At 41.9% G+C, this 20,786-nt stretch overlaps 1 protein-coding gene across 1 annotated transcript in view; it reads right to left on the bottom strand.

Annotated features, from left to right (window-relative positions):
- The window catches only part of CEP112 (centrosomal protein 112kDa), a 377,899-nt gene that overhangs the window by 36,817 nt on the left and 320,296 nt on the right, over positions 1 to 20,786 (bottom strand). The window contains exon 16 of the mRNA XM_015406010.1: positions 9,257 to 9,346. Within this exon, the coding sequence (XP_015261496.1) occupies positions 9,257 to 9,346 (90 nt within the window). The remainder of the gene's footprint in view (positions 1 to 9,256; positions 9,347 to 20,786) is intronic.

Below are 20,786 nucleotides of genomic sequence, written 5' to 3'. Positions count from 1 at the left end.
GAGATAGCTCACACTAACTCAGCTTAGAGGGAACACTGGTCCTGATGGTTTTACTGCTCCTGACTCCACATACACTTTCGGTACTCTAATTCTGTACCGTGCCGTATTGCATTCAGTGACTTGCCTACAATATGCAAATTTAAAAATGCATATATTGATGATGCATGTATTTTATTCCACAGGGCTAGAAGCTTGCTTTTTTCTTAAAAAATAAGAAAAAAAGAAAGGCAAAACTCCCTGTATGAAAATCTTGCAGTTGATGTTTTCATCTATGCTCATGCCTTACACCTACAGAATCACTAAATGAAGGACAGTTTATAAAAATAGCGTTCATGTTTCCTTTAAGAACAAGGCATGGCAAATTTTTCCTACGATATTTTAGCAACCAAAATTTTCAAAGAATACATCATCAATGTCTGAGAACAAATATATTTCACTGGCAAACATACAAAAAAGTTAGGACAAACATTGTAAGCAGCCAACTGTCATAAAAATTAACTTAAGCAAGTCAGAATAATAAACATTCAACAGCAAAATTCAATATGTACTATTGTATCATAACTCTCTTGCAATTATCACTCCTGTTTTCATTTAGCACTTTGGAATGAAATGGAGGAGTTAAAGTGGGTTTCACTCTATTTCTACAGAACCCCCACACATACAAATCTTTCTTTCCCTGTGTTTTAATTTATTTCAAAAATGGATATTAAAGACTTGAAAAACAGTTCTAGAACTTGCTCTGACTCTCTCAGTGGTGTTATATGTAGTTCAATTTCAATATGAGCCCAAGTCTTCCTTCTTTAAGGCTGATTTGAGACTTGGCTTATTGACATAGTTTACAGAAGGAGCTTTAGAAGAAGAAAATGAAATGTGGTTATTCTGCAAATTCATTCTTGGATTCCTTTTTGATGAGTGCCTGTCCTAAAGCCATATCTGTACAGACGTCTTTCTCATCAGAACCTCCACCTTCATGATTCAGCTGGTTTTACTCCCATACATGTGTATTGTTCCCCACTGTTTCATTTGCTTATGAGCCTAGATTTTTCTGTCCTATCAGAAAAGTCTTTTTTCTTTATTTCCTCTTCTAGAAGAAAACAGATTAAGGCTGGCTAATGGAGCCCCCAGGTTTTTGTTTTCTGTAAACAGCAGTTACGTGAGGTTCCAGTTTGGTGGGATGACAGCATGAAGGAAAGGGAGTCAGCCATTCCTCCAGCACCATTTTCCTAATCTGAAATGGCCCCCTAAGCTGATTCACTGGATAAATGTACATGTAGTAACACCTTTACTTTTATATCAGGTCTGTGTGTGTGTGTGGGGGGGGATGCTGGAACATCATTCATAGAACTCCCTGGAGTCATTTGTTACAGCTACTGTTCAAATTAAGACTTCAGGCAAAGCCCTTTATTGGTTCTAAATCATATGCTATAACCTAGATCTCCTCTATAAAGGGCATATCTCTGGATATCTTTTGTCATAACTTGTGGATATATCTTGTCACTTAACTTTTCCACTTAACTTGTGGATATCCTTTGTCTTAACCTTACTCCAGCTACTTTCACATTGTGTGGGAAAGGCTTCCTCTGATAAGGAAGCAGAAGTGAGTGGGGTGGTGGCACATGGAGATGCTGTCTGACTGCTTTGTTCCCATGCAGTTTGCTGCTCCCCCCCCCCAATCCACTGCATCAGTACATTAGTGCCAGGATGACAACTGCATACCCCTTGTATGAGGCAACCCTTTATTTCCTTCTTCAAAGCTGAGCCATGGCACAAAGCTGCATCACAGCACAGCTGAGAAGGGAAAAAAAAGGGACACTGAAAAGGCTTAACGGAGGAGATAAGGAGGCCAGTTCTGCCATTCTGACAGGAAAGCTGAACTCCACCCTTTCACCAGATTAGCTGCGGGAAGAGTGCCCACACTGATGCTTGCTCACAACCATCCCACAGTTTTCTCAATGACCTGCAGCAAAGGGATGTTTTGCCCTTTTGCTCAGGGGAAAGCCTAAGACCCTGCCTCCAGTCATGCTCATAATGAGGATGGCATTGTGTGGAAGCCCCCTCCCCATACAAGGACATCCAGCTGGCCACATGTGGCAAAATCCTCATGTGGAATTGGCCCAGATACATGGAATATGTATAAACAATTAAGTTGAAATGGATACTAGAGGTGCAGTAATAATTATAATTAATAATTATCGTATGGTATTGTGTACAGAATAGTCAGGAGATCCTAAGAGTGTCTGGTAGCCAGCTTCTCTCCTACACCTGATAGGCAGCTGCCTGTCCAGTGTAGAAGGGAGAGGGGGAGGAGTATTAGAAGCCGCTGTAGAGGCAAGGCTGGCAGGATCACTAAGGCATTACTGCTGGGGGCAGGCTCCCTGTCCTGTGTAGGAGGGGGAGGGGAGGAGTATTAGAAGCCACTGTGGAGGTGGGGCTGCACCCGACAGACAACTGCCTGTTAGGTGTAGGAGGTGGGGGAGTGTGTTGGAAGCCATCCCACCTCCTCTCCTACACCTGACAGGCAGCTAGCTGCCTGTCCAGTGTAGGAGGGGAAGGGGGGAGGAGTATTAGAAGCCACTGTGGAGGTGGGGCTGCACCCAACAGACAACCGCCTGTTAGGTGTAGGAGGTGGGGAGGAGTGTGTTGGAAGCCATCGGAGAGGCTGGGCCAGCAGCTCTGCTTCACCTCACAGGTGATTCTTGGCCACTCCTGATTTCCTCAACTGTCATTAGCTGTCTGCAGTCCTCTGTAACTGTTGGCTTTTTTGCCTCAGAACTCTGAGCTCTACACCTGACCAATGAGAGAGTGAGGGGTGCAGAGTGAGGCCATTTTCCCTGCTTTCTCCCCTGCACACACTGAGGGTGAAAGGCTTGCAGCGGGCTCTGTGGGCAGGAGTGAGCCCACGCAGCAAGGCAAGTCAGCCAGTGGCCAGGGACCCGTCTGTGAGTTGCAGTTCATGCGGCCAAACACTGTTGGCATGCATCGAACGTTGTGGGACCAAAACTCAATTATATATATAAGGAGAGATGGGGCAGAACATAATCCAGAAAATATTAGATACTTCTGTGAAGCACTTTCTTCCCTGCACTAGGAAGAAACATGTTCAGGTTTGGCAATCAATACTTGATGTTTTCAGGATACTCTTCCTAATTTAAACTATTTTGTATTTTCTAAACACATCCACATCCACCCTCTTGCTGGTGAAAGCTAATGCTTTGTACGCAATTAAGATGAAGTTCCAACTAAATTCCACTTGCCTGTGGGGCAACTGATACATTACCCTGCAGCTGATGGTTCCCTGTACCTTCAACAGCTTCCTTGGCAGGGGGCTCCTTGCTTCCAAGAAGGGAGTGGAACGGAGTTATTCCTTCCCCTGTGACTTGTTTTCCCTCTGAACTTTCCTTTCCTCAGATGCTAGTACCCCTGGCAACATTTTGGACCCATTTTACAACAGAGAAGAGGCTTGGGTGCATTGTTCCTTGTGGCTGCCATGTAATCTGTAGCTTGCCCTTTAGCAAAGTTGTCAAATATGAAGACAGACTCAGAGATGCCTCATTGAAAAACAAGGCAAATATGGAGAACTAAGATACCACCCAACAAGAAATAATTAGAAACAGCCTTGTGTTTTTAATTGAAACTTTTTTTCATGTCTTATTCATTTGTTTGTTGTTGTTATAGAATCAAAACACAAGACTTTTCCTTTTAATGAAAAACAGCAGCCACTTAAACCTGCATTTTTCAAAAATCTTGAATCAGTCTTGTTAAAAGCCTAGGAAATGGTCTTTTGTAATTCTGCCAAGGCAAATTTTGAACCTTTATGAAATGTGGTATCAAGACAATGATATTTGGTACAAGTAGGAGAGAAAGTCCAAGGAAGGACTTTGTTGGTCATAGCTGTTTAATCAGCTGTTCTTAGACTGGTGCCTATTACTGCCTCTTTGCAAATCTGATGTGCGTGTAGTTGGTCTGCCAAAGGATTAACAGTAAAAGGAGCAGTCATTTCACCATTATGTATGTTTGAGAGGTAGTAAAACTAAAGGATTAGCTGCCACAGGGGAAAAACTACAACACATTCTTTTTGACAACAAAACAAAAGCTAAGAAAAAAGTCACCAACCACCCCAAAACAGACAAACAGAAAACCACCAACAACCCAAATTCAAGACTCCCTTCTTGGGTTTAACTTGTTGAGTTTTAGGAAAGCTGCATTAGTGCAAGTTAACATTTGGGTAAGTACTTGATGCACTCATTAAAAACTTTCTATAGTACCAATTTAGAAACTTGCAGAAGTTCAGTAATTCAGACTGATTACAATGGAGCTTTACATTCAGCCACTTATGTCCTAGGACGAGAGTGAGTGACAATAACAGTAAAAATATTTACACAGGGGAAAAAAACAGTCTTGAAAGAACTCAGTAATTTAAATGGCTTGTATAAACATTCTTTTATCTTAAATACTAACTCAAATACTTTCTGGCTTGGCTAGTCACAGGCTGCTTCCACCTGGCGGCAGGGTTCTTGTTGATGCTGCAAATGCGTAAACATTCACAGCAACTATGAAGCTTCCATATGGCAGGTTTCCCTGCCCCAGTTCCCAACAGCTGACATTCTTCCACCACCAGAGGGCTTTAATTTCCCCCCTTAATTGGTAATTGACATATTGCTATACATAGTGGTACGTCAATTACCAGTTAAGATCCCCCACGCACCCAGTCCTTCGGTGGTGGGGGTTGGAGGTGGTACAATAGCAGCCATATGAAACTAGAGCATGGAAAATTGTGTGGAGAGGATCAGGAAGTGCTTTCTTGCTCACATGGCATCTACCCCACATTGGTTGTGATAGTTCCCCAAAATTATAATAAAGCAGTTTAGGAAGGCTTGCAGCAAAATCAAGGAAAAGCTGGCAGGTGCATGTATACATTACAGTGCTGTCTGGAAGTTGGAAAAAAAATCTGCTCCATCCCAGCTGTATCAAAACACTGGTGTGGTTTGGCCTGGTCCATAATTACCCAGAAACTGCTTTAAATGACCCCCCCCCCCGCTTTGCACTCTGCTCAGACAAGTCTTTCATACTGTTGCACATCACTTCAGTTTTGAATAGAGGAGCATTCCACATATTGGGGCCTGATCTGCATATGATGCAGAATCAAGCAGTAAAGGCCTAAGAAGGCAGAGTGACTGGTACCACTGACTCCTTACTGTTTGTGAAATCTGCAGCTGGTGTTCTTAGAAAGCTACAATGGGTGAAGTAGTACGGGGTCAGATGATCCTGAATTTCTCTAAACCTGCATTAATCCATAGCTTTATTTGTAGTGAATACCATTTTTTAATGTTTCCCATAGTAAAAACTCCTGCAAGTAAAAAGCAGTCATATCAATGGGAAAAATATTGGATCAGACTTCTCCCTGAATGCTAGTTCTAACTGTAGCAAACTGGATATAAAGGGAAAGATGAAATATGATCCTCCAGCTCTATATCCTCCATTCTAGCACTTGAGGACTCTACCACTTCATTTCTGTTCTGTTATTCTGCTATGTAAATGTATCATTGAATAATAAAACATTACATGGTGCCTAGTTTGGTGATACAAGCGCGCACACACAAATCAACTTCTACAAACTGGAGACAGAAAGCATCTAACAAGCAACATCAGAGCATCACTTCTAAAATGCATTTCAGGACCCTGCTTTCATTTCCCCCCCTCTCCTCTTCTGAATTTACCTAGCATTTGGTATAGAAATAAGTTATAATAAATGACCGGGGAAACTACCTGAGAGGCCAAAGCTCAGAGTGAGCTGAGGTTGGCCAGGGAGGCTTGCTACAAGAAAAGCTTCTTCAGCTATGTGAGGAAAAAGCGGAACGTAAAAGAGGCAATAGTCCCTCTGTTGGGCGAACATGGAGAAACTCTGACAGAGGACAGAGAGAAAGGCTCATTGCCTATTTTGCCTCAGTTATTTCCCTGAAGAAGAGAACAGGCTTATCTAGAGTTGGTAGTAGGCAAGGCACAGCATCCAGGCTGCTGGTTGACATGGACGGAGAGGTTGTTGAGAGGCACCTGGCTGCATTGGATGAGTACAAATCCCCCATGCCAGATGGTATGCACCCAAGAATGCTCAAAGAACTTTCTAGAGAGCTTGCAGAGCCTTTGTCTATCACCTTCAAGACCTCTTGGAGGATGGGAGATGTGCCACCAAACTGGAGGAGGGCAAATGTTATCCCAGTCTTCAGAAAAGGGAGGAAAGATGACCCAAGAAATTATAGCCCAGTTGGTCTGACCTCTGTCCCATTGAAGATACTAGAGCAATTTTAAAGGGATCAATCTATAAGCATCTAAAGAACAACTTTATGATTTGGGGAATTCAGCACGGATTTGTCCCCAATAGGTCCTGCCAGACCAACCTCATTTCCTTATTTGATACACTGAGAAGCTTACTGGATTGTGGGAATGCTGATGACATTGTTTATCTGGATTTCAGTACAGTAAAGCTCTTGATAGGGTTTCCCATGATGTTCTGATGGGAAAACTGGGAAACTGCGGATTGGACTCAAGGACAGTTAAGTGGAGAGGGAACTGGTTGAAGAACCACACCCAGGGAGTAGTTATCAATGGCAATTAATCTGATTGGAGGGAGGTATCCAGTAGGGTGCCACAGGGCTCGATTCTTTTTTTTTTAATAATTTTTTATTTAAATATAAAAAACAAACAAACATAAACATCAAGTACACACCCCACTCCCCATATAGAAGAACAACCTACAATGTACACATAACAACAAAAAAAGAAAAAATATTAAAAAGTAAACAAATTAAGGCATTGGTAGAGAGCTCAATGCAAAAATACAAAGAGAAGTAATTCTTTCCCCTTTTTCTTCTTTTTCTCTCTCCTATAAACATGCATAATTAATGTATAGTTACAACATGATTAAAATATAGAGAAAGGCTTACTTAACTTTATCCCATAATCTGAGGAAGGGCTTAAACATACTTTGAGTATTGTTCTGAGTTGTATATGAAATAAAATCGTGCCATGTTTCAAAAAAGTCTACAGTTTTGACTTTGGATTTGATTATTCTAATTTGACGTTAATTTTTCAGCTATCGCAATCTGCCACAACTCAGAAAACCAGGAGTGTAGTGTTTAGCAGCTGTCTTGCACGCCACCATTAACATAAACACTATCAGTCCTTTAGAAGTCACCTTTTCATTTTGTTTCTCCCATATTGTTAACAGGGACAAAGCTGGTGTTACACAGATAGTTTGACATGTAATTTTCGCCATTTCTGTAAAAATTTTCTCCCAGAAATGTGACACTGTTGGGCATAGCCACCACATACGAATGTAATCACACTGCTGATTACACTTTCTCCAGCCTTTTTTATTGTTTGTGTTGGTTATTCTTGCAAGGCAAATAGGTGAAATACCAGCTGTGTAATAATTTCAAGGAGTTCTCTCTAAGAGCTATTGATATAGTTTTTCTTGTTTGGGTAAACCATATCTTATTCCAAATATTTTGCTCAATCTTTATTCCGATATCTTTCTCCCATGTTATTTTCAAACCATTTAGTGAACCTGTATCTGTCTCAATTAAATAAGTGTATATTTTAGAGGTTACTCCTTTTAGATTTGTCATATGTTGCATTAAAATCTGTTCAAATTTCAACAGCTTTCTAGTCATGGTTTGCCTTACCATACAGTTTACAGTTAGGTAATGCAGTTGATATAGTGAAAACCAATTTAACTCTCCTTGCAACTGAGTCCCGTCTACATAAAGATCTCTCATTCTATAGATCCCCTTTTCTTTCAATTTAATATAGCTTTCTGATTTATCCAGACATGAGAAGTTGGGATGTAATATGATAGGAATCAATGGGGATATCTCTGGGATCAGTTATTTTCCCATTTAACCCAATTTTTAATGCAGTATATAGGAAAGGGTTCTCTACCCATTTAATGTCTCTTTCTTTTCCCCCTCCAAAAATGATTTTCTCAATTAAATTCAAATATTTCCCATCTGCTTCCATGCTCACCCAAGACTTATAAGAGGTTCCATTTAAATATGACACCAAGGCTCTCAATTGGTTTGCCTCATAATATTAGCATATACTTGGTTCTCCCCATCCTCCTTGATCCACCCTTTTGTATCTTATAGCCTTCATAAGTCTTGGTTTTTTACCTTGATGAATAAAATTGGTAAAGTTTTTTGCCAACAGGCTAGATCTCTTGATGTGATATATATGGGAAGCGTTTGAAAAAAATAATTTAATTTTGGGAGTGCCATCATTTTGATAGCGTTGATTCTACCCATAATTGTCAAATGTAACTGGGACCATCTGTTAATATCTCTTCTTATTTGTAGAATAACCGGATGGCAGTTTAGCTGCTGTTAATTCATTTAGATTCTTTGGGATAGTAACACCTAGATATTTAAATGATTTATGATGTATGGAGAATCCTAACTCATTTCAAATTTCAAATTGCATTTTTGGTTTTATATTTATGTACAGTATTCCAGACTTCTTATAATTAATAAGTAATCCTGCAATTCTTCCATAACCACAAATCTTCTTCATTAATTCAGGTAGTGCTTCTTTAGGATTTACCATTAATACAACTACATCATCTACAAGCATATTAATTGTATGTACAAATCCATTTATCTCTAGGCCTTGATTTTGCTTATTAGCCTTTATTGCAATTGCCAAAGGTTGTGAGCCTGGTACTTCCCAATATTTTATAAATGATCTGGATGAGGAGGTGGAGGGACTACTCATTAAATTTGCTGATGACACCAAATTAGGAGGAGCAGAGAATACACTGGAAGATAGAGACAGAATTCAATGAGAACTGAACACACTGGAAAAGTGGGCAGATGTGAAGAAGATGCAGTTCAACAAGGATAAGTGCGGAGTTCTGCATCTGGGTAACAAAAATGAGAAGCACACATACTTGATGGAGGACACACTTCTGGGTAGCAGTGTGTGTAAACAAGATATTGGGGCACAGGTGAAGTTAAATATGGGCAATCAGTATGATATATTGGCAAAAAAGCTAATGCAGTAATGTGTATCAACAGAGGCACAACATTCAGATCAAAAGATGTCATAGTCCTGCTGCATACAGCATTGGTCAAGCCGTACCTGGAGTACTGTGTGCAGTTCTGGAGGCCTCACTTCAAAAAGGATGGGGACAGAATGGAGTGGGTACAGAAGAGAGCGATTTCCTTGCCCATGAGCAGAAATCTAACAGAAAACAACATTATACCTGTTGCAGTGTCTCCAAATCTCTGTGTTGCAACTTCTTTTCGGCCAAGCGAATATGACTGCAATACTTCTCAATCTCATCTTGCCAACCCTGAAAAATATAAGTACAAAGCAGACATGAACTTTCACAAGATCAGAAGGAAAGCATGTAGAATGAGTGTAACATCTGGTAGCATAAGTAATGGATCTTCAAAATTTCTCAGCCATAATTATCAACAATATCCGGGGCCTTGCAAATAAGATTCAGCAAACCTTCCTCTCAGTGAGTAATAACTTCTGTTCTAAAGCAGCAGTGATATTTATTTATTTATTTTATTGGACTTGTATCCTGTCCTCCCCGCAAGCAGGTTCAGGGTGGGTTCCATCAACATTAATAGAATATATAGTAACAATTAAAACCAATTTAAACCAACAAGATTAAAACAATACAATAATAATCACAATAGTAGTCTGTACTCCATGAAGCTCTAATCACCAGACTGTTCACTGTGGAAAGTGTATCAGGAGGGGAAAAAAAAACACAAATTAATGTAAGGCTGCTGTGCAATGAGGGTGCCTGCTGCATCCCTGCATGATTTGCTTCTCTAGCTTTGCCTTCCTCTGAGAGTGAGTGGATGGTAATTCTGTCCTGTCTCTAAGTTAGGAGTGGTGCTGCAGGTGAATTATTCATCCGCAAAGGTGACTGTGCCTTGATGAGTAGTGATTATTGCAGAGCCACTGGATTAAAAAAGATGAGTACCCACCTCTTCCCATCTATTTTTTCATTAAATAGTTTTGTGTGTTGGGGGGAGGTGTTTTCAAATGATGAAACTACCCAGAAGTGAAATAGTTTACTATCCTATTTCCCCTCGTGGTCCTGATCCTAATCACTTGTAATTTAGGCAAAAACTACTGGAAAGATCCAATCCCGAATCTCCAAGGTCTCATCCGTTTTGACTGAATAGCATGGTTGAATCACCCCATCCGATATTGAAATATGCAGGATATGCAAGCCAAGAAACATAGGAGGCAATTCATTTTAGAGCTTATGGTCCAGTAGCATCTCCTTCCCAACATACAAAAGTTTGAAATAAACTAGAAACATCTAAAAGAACTTGTAGCACAAAGATTTAACAGAATCCCCTCTTGTCTTTCTTAGACAATAACAGAATAATGTAGGCTTAAATCATTATCAGGATAAAATTGTTATTCAGATAAGAGGAGTACTTGTGATAAATCTTGCAAACTTGTTTTGAAGTAATGCCAGAAGTTAACTTAAAAGTATTAAAGCTGTAAAGCTTCAACCTGTCCTGATGCCAAAAGCTTTAATCAACTCTAAAAAGAGCTTCTGATCTGCCCAATTTCATCCTGTTATATATTACACACACAATATGACATATAATAGAAGTCCTCCATAAAACATGTGCAGAATAATTTCTTCCTAAAGCAACCTGGGGAAGTTAAAAAGGAAGGGATATCCATACCATCTTTTAGCCTCTCGATCTCCAAATATAACGTTTTCAGTACATGTTACAAAAAGGGTGGCCTTTGTTTCTGCATGATACTTACCTGGAACTTTTGATTCACACAGTCCCCTTTTAACATGACACAGTATAAATGACAATAGTTTGATTGCCCAAACGCCTCCAATTTCCCCTTTCTTTCAAGCCATTCCAAGAAACTATATTGTACTGTATAAATATGTGTCATTTGGGTTATGAAGAATGGGATTCATGTGAAATTGCAACCATTTACACATTTCAAGGCCAATACAACTAAAGTTAGTTACAAGATAAATTAGTCATAATCCCACTGATCTCTTTGGGGCTCCACTGCAATTAATTTGAGTTGGACGGGAGTCTTCCTTTGGAGACATTTTAAAAACTTGTCTATTTTGTTTAAAAGGCTGGCATCCTCATTAACTATGATACTCCATTACCATTTCAAAGAAGGAGGTAGGACCAGGGAAGGAATGGAATTTACCATTTCTATTTCTCCACATCACAGGGAAATATAAGGGGAAGGGGGAAGGAGGTGGAGAAAGTAAATAAAGAAAGCTTTTTCTTCCTCTTTCCCATAATTCTTGAGGGCACTCAATGAAATTGGTGGGAAATAGGTTTAGGACAGACCAAAGGAAACATTTCTTTACTCAACTTGTAGACTTCACAGCCAGTGGAGGTAATAATGGCCAAGTTAAGAGAGCCAGTTTGGTGTAGGAATCAAACTTGGTTCTCCCAGATTAGAGTTCATGCTCCTACACCAAACTGGCTCTCTTAACTTGTCCCTTTTTTCTGGGACATTCCCAGTGGGATTGAAGGAGGTGGCAGTATGTCTGCTCCTAAAGAAATCATCACTAGACCCTGTGGTCTTAGCTAACTACTGCCCAGCTTCGAATTTACAGTTTCTGGGGAAGGTAGTTGAGAGGGCAGTGGCTGAGCAGCTTCAGGCCTTCTTGGATGATGCTGCAGATGTAGTGCCTTGATCCATTCCAGTCCAGTTTCGGTCCTGGCCATGGGACAGAGACAGCACTGGTTGCCCTTACGGATGACCTCTGGAGACACCTGGATCGGGCAGGTCAGTGCTGCTGTTACTTTTAGACCTAACAATAAGACCCAAAGGAAACTGAAACTGCGCTAAACAACTATAAAGTGAAATATATTATCCAATATGAAATATATCAATTTGTACAAAGTGGTAAGTATAAATCATGGTAATAATTCATAGTTGTTAATGAAGTTCTCCGGAATGACATATTATTTCGTTGGGACTTCCTTGGAACAACTTGTCTTGTTACTACCCTGTTTTCCCGAAAATAAGACCTACCCCAAAAATAAGCCCTAGCAGGATTTCTATGCATTTGTGGTATAAGTCCTAGTGTGTCTTCTTGAGAAAAAATAAATATAAGACAGTGTCTTATTTTCGGGGAAACACGGTGGTACAACTTCAATAGGTGACTCACAGACATGCTCTTCTCCAAGAATTTTCAGACTACTATAGTCATATTCACTCAGAATGTTCTGCATGGGCAGGTGGAATGGTCAAGGCTAGCAATGATTTATACTTACCACTTTGTACAATTTGATATATTTCATATTGGATAATATATTTCACCTTATAGTTGTGTAGTGCATTCTTTCAGTTTCCTTCGGTCTTATTGTTTGGTTATTGCAACTATTATCCATTCTCGTTACTTTTAGACCTGACAGCAGTATTCGACATGGTCGATTAAGATCTAATCACTGCCTTGGTGACATAGGAGTTAGGGGGACTGCCTTATAGTAGTTTTCCTCTTTTCTCCATGGTTGAGGACAGAGAGTGGCACTTGGCAAGAGGGTCTCCCCATGATGCCCACTAGAATGTGGAGTGCTCCAGGGAGTGATCCTCTCACCAATGCTGGGGGATTTTAATATCCATGCTGACAATGCAGCATCCTCTCAGGCCAGGGACCTAGTTTTTTCCCCCTTTGCCTTTCTTTTCTTTTCTCAATAAAGACTTAATATTCAAATAAAAAGAAAATTCTATCACCCAAGGTGTTTGCTACTCCTCCCTATTTGGTGTCATCTGCAAATTTAATGAATATTCCCTCCACCACCTTAGCCTGGTCATTCATAAAAATACTGAAAAGTACCAGGCCCTGTGGCACCCTAGTGGATGCCATAAAATGCCACTGACAACTTCCCTCTGCGTGCAGTTCTCTAACCAGTTCCCTAGCCACCTGTCCTAAAGTGCAGTCCGCAATCCTCAGCTTACCCATCTGAACATCATGGGGAACCCTGTCAAAAGCTTTACTGAAATGCGTGTGGGAATTTTCTTTTTAATAAAAGTTTTATAAGTTTTACTGCTAGTAGTAATTACCTGTACCATATTAACATCCACTATTTCAGACATAGTATTTTAAAAGGTGTGCCAAGGAAGGGGCAGTCATTTAGAAAGTGGCTACTCACCCACTGGTGCACAAGTATAGTAAGCTGTCCCTCTGGTAACCATACACTGGGGAGCAGGAGACACAGGCACAAAGCAAGGCCTTAGAACAGCAGTGAAGTGAAGGGATGCTGGGAGCCCTGGTCCCCTCAGTGAGTAGTTATGATTGGGGTGGGTCCCTGAACCCATGGCAACTGTTTATTTTTCCAAGAAGCAAGAAGTCAGGAAAACAGGAACGTGGGTTCAGTGGGAAAACCAGACCATTTGGACCTACCTGCCACAGGGATCTGATAGATGTGCATCATAAACCCTGATCAGGGAGAGAGGAGTGAGAGCTACATGCCAGAGGGCTTCACTGGCAGAGACCTGAGCATCTCCCATCCTTGATCCATTCCAGTCTGGCTTTCGCCTGGGGCCTGGGATGGAGACGGTGCTGGTTGCCCTTACTGACAACCTCCATAGACATCTGTATCGAGGCAGTGTGGCGGCGCTGTTGTGGTGTGGCGGCGCTGTCGGCCGCATTTGATACGGTCAACCACCAGCTGCTGGCCCACCGCCTTGCCGACGTGGGGATTCAGGGGCTCACCCTTCAATGCCTTGTCTCTTTTCTCCAAGGCCGGGGACAGAGGGTTGGGCTAGGGGAGCAGCAGTCCCGGAGGCACCTGCTGGAATGCAGAGTTCCTCAGGGGACGGTAGTCTCCCCGATGCTATTTAACATATACATGCGCCCCCTCGCCCAGATTGTCCGGTGGTATGGGCTTGGGTGTCATCAATATGCCGATGACACCCAGCTCTATCTGATGTTGGGCGGCCAGTCGGACTCCGACCCAGAAGAACTTCACTGGACTTTACAGGCCATGGCTGGGTGGCTCAAGCTGAGCCGGCTGAAGCTGAACCCGGCAAAGACGGAGGTCCTGTGCCTAGGTCGGGGTGGTATGGGATTGGGGCTCCCGCTCCCGGCCTTTGATGGGGCACCTTTGGTGCCAGCTTCAGAGGTTAGGAGTTTGGGAGTGCTCCTGGACCCCACCTTAACGATGGAGGCCCAGGTGGCAGCCACTGCCAAAGCAGCCTTTTATCATCTACGGCTGGTGCGGCAGTTGGTTCCCTTCCTTAGCCACGGCAATCTGGCCACAGTGATCCGTGCGATGGTCACCTCGAGGTTAGACTACTGTAACGCTCTCTACGTGGGGCTGCCTTTGTCACAAATTCGGAGGCTACAGCTGGTGCAGAATGCGGTGGCCAGGTTGGTAGCGGGTGCCTCTAGATGGGACCACATCCAACCTGTGCTGAAACTGCTGCACTGGCTTCCTATAGCATTCCGGATTCGCTTCAGAGTGCTAGTGCTTACCTTTAAAGCCCTACATGGCCAGGGTCCGGCATACCTGAGGGACCGCCTTTCCCCACACAGGCCCCAAAGAGCACTTCAGTCGGGGTCACAACACCGCCTAGTGACCCCGGGCCCCATGGAGGCCAGGCTTGCGGCCACAAGGGCTAGGTTCTTTTCGGTGGCGGTTCCTACCTGGTGGAATGAGCTCCCGGAGGAGATCAGGGCCCTGCAGGACCTGGTACAGTTCCACAGGGCCTGCAAGACTGAGCTCTTCTGCCAGGGTTTTGAGTAGGGGCCGCCGCCGCCACTACCACCACCATGCGACTGCAGAGCAGTTCCACCGCATCGGGCTGACTGGCCAGCTGAAATATCGTGGCCCATGGCCCTTTTTTTGACCCCACTGGGATGTGCAATAGGGAGTGAGAAATTCAGTGATGGATCCTGTGAGTTGGGTATTTTGCTTAAACTGTTTTAACTGTTGACTTTTACTGCACTTGTGCCTTAACTATTTTAACTTGTGGTATTGTATTGCACTTTTGTGCCTTTGTAAGCCGCCCTGAGCCCGCGGGCGAGGAGGGCGGGGTATAAATGAAATGAAATAAAATAAATAAATAAGGGGCAGGATTCCTGACTCTGTATTGGACAGAGAGGTTTTCAGCTAAGCAGCCAGAAGTTTTAAAAGGTGAAATCATCCTTTGTTCTGGGTTCAAACACTTTGCCCAAATGCTGTGATCAGGGGGCCTCTCTGTCAGGGGGACACTAAGGAATTTGGGGAGGATGTTTGTTCCATCTAAGGTAACTATATTGTAAAATAATGTAGTTAGATTGTTGTTTTCCTTTTATTTCTTTAGATCTGTATTCTCCTGCTATGATAGCTATTGTCCATGTATGTGCTATAGTTTAATCTTTAGTAATAAAGGTTACTTTCTGATTAAGAAAGCAGACGGTTTGAAATCCTATTCACACACTGAAGACAGCTCTTGCATGCTAAGGACACACATGCACTGGGGAAGCCAAAGTAATTGGAAACTCTGCCCTTTGTACCTGTTCAGAGGCAACCTCAAGGCACTGGTTACTTGAGACACTGGGTTTTTATATCTTGGGATGGTGGCAGGAAGAGGGAACATGCTTTTGCATGCAGGCAAACACACAACAAGCATGTGAGAATACACAGACCCAGGATGGGATTGTGACAGTTCCTACAAAGGCCAGGTGATGGCAATGGCTGAACCAACAGTGGGAGAGAAAAGCTCCTCTGAGTGTTGGGAAATCCAGGTGGGCGGCATGTGCTGGGTGGAGAGACCTTGGATGACTGCTGGTGCCCAGACACCTCGGAGGGCAAGATGGAACAGGGCCTGCAGGTCAGTGGAGCTGTTCTGCCACAGACTGCAGAGTAGTAGTTTTGGTGTTTGAAATAAGAGGATGTCGTGTTTAGGGTATCCTGGTCATAAAGGGCTCTAAAGGTAAGAACCAGAACCTTAGAATTGAGCTGATAAGCAAAGAGGCAGCCATTGTAGGTGTTTCAAAGCGGGGTGATGTGCTCAAAGCAGCTTATCCCATTTATATTCATTTAATTATTAAAGTTTTTATACTTCACCTTTCCTCTTGGCATAAGGAGGCTTACAAGTAATAAAGCATTACAGATCTCACCAAATAAAATAAAAGCCCTAATACCCACCCCCCCACACACAAAGACACCTACTCTTTAAACTTCACAAAAAGCCTTGGCAAACAAGGCTCTTGAAAATCTCCACTGAGGAGGTTCCTCTCACCTCTTCATGTTCTGATCAATGCCACATGGGCCACCCTAAGTGGGTAAACAGCCAAAAAGTGCCAGCTATCAATGCACGGGAACATATGGGAGGAGACAGTCCTTCAGATACTTGGGCCATGAAGGACTTTAAAGATCAGCAGCTTGAACTGAACTCAGAAACAATCTGGCAGCCCATGTACCAGTTTCAAAATGGGCCATACAGTAAGTTTCCATCAGGTAGCCCCTGTCAACAATTGAGCTTCCACATTTTGCACCAGCTTCAGTTTCCAGGTTGTCCTCAAGGGTCAGCCCAATGCTGAGATTGTTACATTAAGACAAACTGCAAGGTTACAAAAGCAATGATCAGTGTGGCCAGACTGGCTGAGTTTAAGAAAGGAGAGAGTTGGTAAACTGGATACAGTCGATACAAACTGCATCACATAGAAACTGGGAAGGATATGATTTTAAAGGGAGGTGTGAGAGAATATATGAATAACAAACACGGTTGCCCTTATAAGGCATTGTTTGGCCCTCAGTCTATATATGAAAGTTTCCATTTTTTTCTATACAGAAAAGTCAAAGCAGTGTTTATAGAATACTGTGGATTTTCCTGAAGCTTTTTTCTGTTTTATATTTCTGCTATGTCGGATTCTTAATGACGGGCCAGGTCTTTTCACACTACTCAGGAAAGATCCATGCTGTAGCAGCAGCCACACTATATATGTTTGTATGAATAGTACCTAGAGACTACTCAAAATCCACCACTGTATCTGTAATGTTCCTCTTCTGCCTGGATTCAGAGATCAGTGGTAGTAGAATTAGCACCATTATTTTCAGCCTTTGCTGAAAGTCATGCAACCATGGATGAATTGCCAGAGTAGCCAAAGCCTTGGTTTCTTTACCACCACAAGCTGCAATAGACAGAAGATGGGGGGGGGGGAGTGTTGTCCCAGGGACAAAAGACAGTATATTATGGGCTAGGGACAAAAGATGGTATATTACGGGCTGCTCAAGTCAGAGATCGCACAAAGATCTGTAGGTGGAAAAACAGAAAGAGATGGGATGCTGACGTATGGTGACATGGGGAGAGAAAGAGAATATACTAGAGTACAGATAGACAGAATTTATAGTATGAAGTAGAGAGAGAGAAAGGAGGTAGTATGAACAGAGAATGGTCCAGAGAGTTAGATCCAGATTAAATTTTGCACTAAAATAACGGATGGGGTAACTTCCACCAATTCCCTCTTTCTGCCGCAGACCTGTGATTTGCCTCTCATGCTGTTCAGGAGGGTCCCCTACCTCCCAGGAGTAGCATTTCAAGGAGATCAGTGAAATGCAGTGGGTAGGGGGAAGGCAGGAATGTTCTGAACATTTAGCCTGAATCTAACCGTAGAGGTGGTGCAATGAGAAGACATCATGAACAACAGGGAGAGGGAATGAGTTCAAAAAGAAACACTGAACTGTAAAAAAAACCAAAACCAAAACCTTTTCTGCAGTTAATGTTGCAAAACAGCCATCTTGAGTTAATAAAAATGTCAAAGTGGTTTTCAGAGTGATTTGAACTGTGCACATCTTTGTTCTAGATTATATAGCAGCAGCATATCCATTCATTCCATTTCACCTCTCCCTTCCCACTGAACTGTAAAAAAAACCAATGGATAATATACACTGTCCACTCTGGATAAGCACTTGAAATAAAAGTAGCATTGGCACTCTTAATTTTCAAAGGATTTGACAAACATTACTAAATTGATATAACTGGTTAAAGCAGAAATACGACACTGTCTGTGCTTAATCAGCAAATAATGCCTGCTGAAAAAAGACCTCACATTCTCTACTCACAAACCAATATCAATGTCATAGGTTTACATTCAGTTTATTAAGAAAAATACAAGAAAACCTAAACTAGACAGAAATCCACACTATCATTTCTAAAAACTGCCCAATAATTCAACTTTTACTCTATAAAGGGGAGGAAAAAGGAAACAGTCTTGTGTAGACTGGAGGATAACAATGCCTGATGACGGCAACCATGTTTGCTATTTCCGTGTCTCTCACCCTCATACCTCTCTAAATAATACCTCTCACTCAATATTCTCCATTTAAATGTGGTTATATTGATACACTAAACAGCAAAACCTCAAGTGGGCACATGTCCCTATAGATTATGGATGTATTCTGTCAAATTTTATCATATGATTGGGAACTATATTAGCTATTCTAAAATGGACATTTCAGTGATTTCACTGAAACATAGCTTATTTGTATGATTATGGTATTTAGCTTCAATACATAGCCTTTGTCCTTTTCAAACTTTATATTTAATTAAATTATAGGTGTTGTAAAAATTTATTAACAATCCCTTTGTGTTTCTTTTGGTATAAGGAAAACACAATTCTATGAGTTTAACAGCCTACACATGTTTGCTGTTCACTTATGGAAAATTTCTATTTTGGTGGAAACTTTTTCAGTTTTTGCAGAAGACTAATATATACAAGAAGTTCTCTCTCTGATGCTAAATGGTTACTACACTACTCATTAAGCTACTAGTTTAATAGAACTACCAACACCATAACACCAACAGAAAAATTCTCTCACATTTCCTTATTCTGTAAACAGAAGTTAGGGCTAGAAGAAAAATTGAATTTAATGCCTGAAGGGATGGGCAGCTTATGATTTACAACAGATCTAGAACTAACACACTTTGAAGATTTTTTTTTCTTATTACATACAACTTGTTCTCCAGGTAGGGATATCAAAAACTTCTAATGAAAACGTGAACCTCACACCACCACAGGAGGGAGCTTAACACTGTGCTTCTCAATAAGATGGGTATTCTCAAACCTCATTGCAGTTACTAAGCTTCTTTCTTGGCACTGCATGAGTTTGGGGGTCTAACTTCTTACAGGATACATGAGTGAAAGGGATTTTCATGTGCAGGAACTACAAAGCAGTACATCCTCATGAGTATTCGTTAATCCTCCCAAAGAAAGAATGTAAAGAGACACCCAAATGATAGTCTAAAACTGTCCATGGTGTTGTGACATTGTATTCAGTGCACTAGAGACAGCTGTAGTCAGCAATCAGAAATCTGCATCGTGTACCCTTTCGGGGGGGGGGAGACTATTCTGTTACTGCTATATGAAAACTTTACTTAGCTTGTTTGAGAATGTTCTATTGTCACAAAGGAGAGATGCTGGAAAGCTGGTCAAGAGTATTATTATTTTACTGCAGAGTGCTGTCAATCAAGCCTTTCCAATCAACATGAGAGAGCTTTTAGATTAATGTTAAGAGTACTTTATAGGAGTAGGTCAAAGGTCTGATATAACTGCCCACATTACACACACACCTCTGAACAAAAATACAAAAAGTTAAAATATTGCTATTGGGATATTACTACTGTAATCAGGTAGGAGACTTATTCCATTTTTCGTTCGGTCGGGCATGAGAGAAGAACTATATCTCATGAGACTATATCTCATGTTTTTCAATAAATGGATCTTCTCAACTCAAAGATACCATGACATCTTTAGCATACACTCACGACAGAAAAGTTCAAAACTACCAATTTAAACTACTTAAACTGAGAGGATTTACAAAGATTCTGTCTTAACACTTAGCTGACACATTGTCAAAAACGTTTATCACACTACCTTTTGAAGTTTCTTAGCTCCTCTCTAGTCATTAAAGCCTGAACTACAGTTTGTTATCAGTCTCAAAACACACATGCTAAGATTGTTTTTTCCACCTTTTTAAATACTGCCAAGCCTTCTGGTCTGATTTCAAAACTATGAACATCTTGCTTGTCTTAGTTGTGTAAACTAAATAAACCAGAAAAAAGGTCTCCAACAGCTGGTCAAGCAGATTAATAGAACTTGATCTAATTTATTTATTTATTTTATTTCATTTATACCCCGTTCTCTCGGCACGCGGGCTCAGGGCGGCTTACACAGGCACAAAAGTGCGATAAAAATACAAGAAGTTAAAAAAATTAAGGCACAAGTGCAGTAAAAGTCAACAGTTAAAACAGTTTAGGCAAAAATGCACATCTCACAGGATACATAATGACTACAATACTTACTCCCTATTGCATATCCCAATGGGGGTCAAAAGGGGGGGGATGCCATGGGCCACGATATTTCAGCTGGCCAGTCAGCCCGATGTGGCGGAACTGCTATGCAGTCGCACGGTGGTGGTAGTGGCGGCTTCTACTCAAAAGCCTGGCGGAAGAGCTCCGTCTTGCATGCCCTGCGGACCTGTACCAGGTCCCGCAGGGCCCTGATCTCCTCCGGGAGCTCATTCCACCAGGTAGGAGCCGCCACCGAAAAGGACCTAGCCCTTGTGGCCGCAAGCCTGGCCTCCTTGGGGCCCAGGGTCACTAGGCGGTGTTGTGACCCCAACCGAAGTGCTCATTGGGGCCTGTGTGGGGAAAGGCGGTCCCTCAGGTATGCCGGACCCTGGCCATGTAGGGCTTTAAAGGTAAGCACCAGCACTTTGAAGCGAATGTGGAACGCTATAGGCAGCCAGTGCAGCGCTTTCAGCACAAGTTGG

Source organism: Gekko japonicus, unplaced genomic scaffold (genome assembly GCF_001447785.1).
Source record: "Gekko japonicus isolate JY-2015 unplaced genomic scaffold, Gekko_japonicus_V1.1 scaffold414, whole genome shotgun sequence".
NCBI classification, from domain to species: domain Eukaryota; kingdom Metazoa; phylum Chordata; class Lepidosauria; order Squamata; family Gekkonidae; genus Gekko; species Gekko japonicus.
Note: the sequence above shows the minus strand (reverse complement) of the source record. Positions and strands in the feature narration are given on the sequence as shown.